The sequence below is a fragment of the Oxyura jamaicensis genome, unplaced genomic scaffold (genome assembly GCF_011077185.1).
Source record: "Oxyura jamaicensis isolate SHBP4307 breed ruddy duck unplaced genomic scaffold, BPBGC_Ojam_1.0 oxyUn_random_OJ70043, whole genome shotgun sequence".
NCBI lineage: Eukaryota > Metazoa > Chordata > Aves > Anseriformes > Anatidae > Oxyura > Oxyura jamaicensis.
Window position 1 is genome coordinate 592 of NW_023309732.1, and position 4,098 is coordinate 4,689.

General features: G+C 73.1%; 1 protein-coding gene across 1 annotated transcript in view; it reads right to left on the minus strand.

Annotated features, from left to right (window-relative positions):
* PMEL (premelanosome protein) overlaps positions 1-3,143 on the minus strand; it is a gene marked incomplete at its 3' end in the record, with an annotated part of 3,731 nt that extends 588 nt beyond the window's left edge. The window contains 8 exon segments of the mRNA XM_035313979.1: positions 319-409; positions 479-876; positions 878-1,574; positions 1,652-1,813; positions 1,893-2,033; positions 2,116-2,262; positions 2,337-2,465; positions 3,044-3,143. Of these exon segments, the coding sequence (XP_035169870.1) occupies positions 319-409; positions 479-876; positions 878-1,574; positions 1,652-1,813; positions 1,893-2,033; positions 2,116-2,262; positions 2,337-2,465; positions 3,044-3,107 (1,829 nt within the window).
* Positions 3,144-4,098: the final 955 nt, after the last annotated feature.

The following is a 4,098-nucleotide window of genomic DNA, read 5'->3' on the forward strand; positions in this document are numbered from 1 at the left end:
TCGTGCACCTCAGCCCCGTGCCAGCCCTGGGCGCTGCCTCCAAGCTGGCCCCGTGCTGCCCCAGCTCCGGGACATCGTGTCCGAGCTGGTCCCAGCCCCATGGCCTGGACGTGGTCCCCAGTTGGTCCCCAGCTCCCGAGCAGGGTCCCCAGCCCCCGAGCAGGGTCCCCAGCCCGTCCCAAGCTCCACACCCGGGTCCCCACCGCGTCCCCAGCCGCTAACCTGGGTCCCGTTCATCATCCCCGAGCCACCCCCAGCCCCGGCACCATCCCCGCGCCGTCCCCAGCCCCGGTCCCGGTCCCCAGCTGCCCTCACCTCCCCTCGCACGTCACCGTCAGCTCCACGCTGTTCCCGCTGCCCTCGGGCACCACGGGCACCACCTGCACGATGGCCACGCTCTCGACGCCCTCTGCAAGGGGACGCGGCATCAGAGCGGGGCCGGCCCCTCCGGGTCCCCCCCCCAGTCCCCGGCACTCACGGACAACATCGAGCTGGGTGGAGAAGGTGCCGTAGCGGTACAGGATGCAGCCCGTGGGCCCAGCCGCAGGCGCCTGGCGCTTCACCAGCACCAGGGGCTCGCCGGGGGTGGCCGTGGCTCCAGCCGTGGCTCCTGCTGTGGCTCCCACGGTGGCTCCCACGGTGGCCTCCTCAGCTACAGATCCAGCTGTGCCCCCAGCCGTTGCTCCAGCGGTGGCTGCCACCACATCCCCAGCTGTGGCTGCGGCCGTGGCCCCAGCCGTGGCCCCGGCTGTCACCGCGCCTGCAGGGGACCCAGGCAGAGAAGTGGCAGGGGAAGGGCAGGGAGGGACCGAGCTGTCCCCTCGCAGGTCCCCTGAGACACAGCCCGGCCCACCCTGCCCCACGGGGGCAGCACCCACCTGCAGCCACGGTTCCCCCCGCAGCCGTGGGGGCCACGGTGCCCAGCACGTCCCCAGCTGGGGACACGGAGGCGAGGAGCAGGGGGTCTGCAGCAGCGGCAGCAGGGTCCGTAGCGGCTGCTGCACCGGCCACCGCGGTGCTGAGCGCCAGGACAGGGACGGGCTCAGTAGCAGCAGGATCCAAAGGCGCAGCCGCTGATGCGCCCACGGGCTCCGCCGGCTCCCCGGAACCCGCGGGGGCTGAGGTGCCGGGTGCCGCAGTGGTTCCAGGTGCCGCGGCGGTGCCGGACCCTGCAGCAGTGCCGGGTGCTGCGGCAGTGCCAGATCCCGTGGCGGTGCCGGCGGTGGGACCTGCTGGCTGCGTGGCCGTGGGTCCCTCCGAGGGCGCCAGCCCAGTGGTGGGGTCCACGACGGGGGGCACGGAGGTGCCGCAGGTGCTGAGCGGGATGGCCGCCTGCAGCACCAGGCGGGCGGCGAAGGACCCGGCCTGCAGGTAGGTGTGGGTGACGACGGCGCTGCGGGAGATGAGGGTGCCGCTCTGGTCCCCGAAGTCCCACGAGTAGGAGATGTCGGCGTCGCGCAGGTAGCGGCTGGGGTCGTGCAGCCGCACGCTGAAGGCCACGGGCTGGTTGCGCACGAAGCGCCCGCCGCCTGCCGCCCGCACCTGCGTCACGTCCACCGCCAAGGGCACCTGGTCTGGGGTCGGGCAGGCGCCGTCAGCTCGGCCGGTGCCACCGCGGCGCCGTCGTCCCCGCTGCGTGCCCGGCGCCTACCTGTGATGCTGAACTGGGAGCTGGCGCGGCCGATGGGGATGAACTTCTGGCGGCCGCGGTAGTGGTAGATGACCACCTCCATGGTGTAGGAGCCCAGGGCCACCCCGTCCGTCCCCACCGTCAGCTGGGACGCGGCGCCGTCCACCACCTGCCAGTAGCGCCCTGCGGGGACGGCAGGGCTCAGGCGTCGCCCGCGGGGACGTCGCGGTGCCGGGGAGCGGGGGCGCGGTGCCGGCCTCACCCCACGTCCACCACACGTAGACGAATTTTCCGCGCTTGCCCCAGGCGCTGCGGGGAAAGGGCTGCCCGTCGGGGAAGACGCCGTCCGAGCCCTCGGCCAGCTGCTCCGGGAAGACGGGGTCACCCTGCGTCACCCGGGTGCCTGCGGGGACCAGACGCTGAGCGGGGGTGGCTGCGGCCCCCACCGGGGACGGGGCGGGGGGGGGCGCCGGGCGGGCGCTGACCGTTGACGGTGCAGTTCTGGCTCCACACCACGCGGCCGTCGGGCAGCGCCGTCTGCGTGCCGGGGAAGCGCAGGGCGATGGAGAAGGTGGCCTTGGCGCCCGCCATGGTGGGGGCGTCGTTGCTGATGTCGAAGGTGACGTCGCCGCCTGTCGGGCACAGGTTTGGGGTGGCTCAGGGACCGGCGCTGCGGGCAGCGTCCCCGTGCCCCCCCCTTACCCACCTCGCCAGCAGTCTTTCTGCCGCGCCGTCCCCTCCTGCCACGGCCGGTACAGCCCCGAGTCCCAGCTCCGGAACGCCGCCGGCCGCCCGCTCCACGTCCGGCTCCGGCCGTGGCTCCGGCCACCGGCTCCTGCGGGAGGAGAAGGGCCGAGGACGCGCGTGGCACCCCCGGGGCTCTCGGCAGGGTCCCCTTTCGGAGCCCCGGGGGACACGTGATGGGCTCAGGCTGCGGCGCGGGGCAAAGCCCATCACATGGCGCTGGGCGCTGCCCAAAGCCCCTTCATGTGACTCTCAGCTGAGCCACAGCACGGGGCGAGCGCTCCCCCCACGCCCCCCGCTCGGGGATGGGCAGCCCCTGGCTCCCATCTCAGCCCTGTCCACCACAGCGTGAGGAGCCCACGGGGACACGCGAGGATGGGGACCCCCTGAGCAGGCCCCGTCCCAGGGGCTCCCGCACGCAGCGGGACGGGACCCCAGTGCTGGCAGGGGGGTGCACCCCAGTGCTGACCCCCCCCGGGGGGCTGCGGGGGTTGATCCTCCTCCCTTGCCTGCTCCAGCTCCAGCAGGCTCCCAGCACCAGCCCCTCCAACCCCTCCCTGCTTGGGGGTCCCCGGGGTGCCAGGGGCTGCCTCTCGCAGCCGGGACCACCCCATAGAGACCCCCACTCCCATCGGGCCCCCGGCATCCGCAGCCCCCAGCCCCACTTACGGTACTGCGCCGTGGCCAGGGCCAGGAGGGCCCCCAGCAGCGCGATGGCCCCGTGCACCCGCATGCTCCGGCCGCTCTCTTCTCGCCTCCTTGCGCTCGGGCTCCCGGGAGAGGCGAAGGCAGCGGCGGAGGGGGGATAAGAAGGGGTCTCCTTTGCATAGCCCCTCCCCGCGGGACGGCCCTGGCGGGGCTGCGGGTGGACACGTGTGTGCACGTGTGTGCATGCGTGGGCACACGTGTGTGTGTGCGCGGCCCCGCGCTCCCTCCCGGCCCGGTCACACGCTCCCGGACCTGGCTCCGACCGGGCAGGCGGGGGGTTCGGGGCAGGCTGGGACCCCTCTGGGGGGCTCAGGGCAGCGTCTCCCCTCGCCCTGCAGCCGCTGCTGCCCCACGCTCGTGGCATGGGGGTGCCGGGTGCTGGGTGCAGCAGGGGGCTGGGACACGGCCCCCAGGTCCCCCACGGGATGGGGCGCACCCACACGGGGCCCCCGTCTGCCCTGGCGTCGTTGCAGGTCTGTCCCCAGCACAGCCCGGGGCAGGACCCTGACAGTGCCCTGGGCTGGCAGGGGGTGAACGTGGGACCACGTGTGTGGGGCCGTGTCCGTGGGACCATGTCTGTGGGACCGTGTGTGTGACACGGGGTCTGTGGAACTGTTTGTATGGGGTCTGTTTGCGTGCCACGGCGTCTGGGGGGGCGTGTATGTGACACCGTGTCCATGGGGCCGTGTCTGTGGGGTTGTGCATCTGAGCCCATGCCCGTGGGACCACGTGCGTGGGGTCTCTGTGCGTGACGCTGCGCCCACGGGATGTGTCCGTGGGACCACATGTGGGACACGGTGTCTGTGGGACTGTGTCTGTGGGGTCGTGTGTGACACTGTGTCCGTGGGGTCATGCGTGTGACACCGTGTCTGTGGGGTCATGTGTGTGACACCGTGCCCATAGGACCACGTGTGTGACACTCTGTCCGTGGCACTGTGTCCCCAGGACCGTGGGTGTGATACCACGTCCGTGGGACCGCGTCTGTGCCACGGTGTCCGTGGGACCGTGTGCGTGGG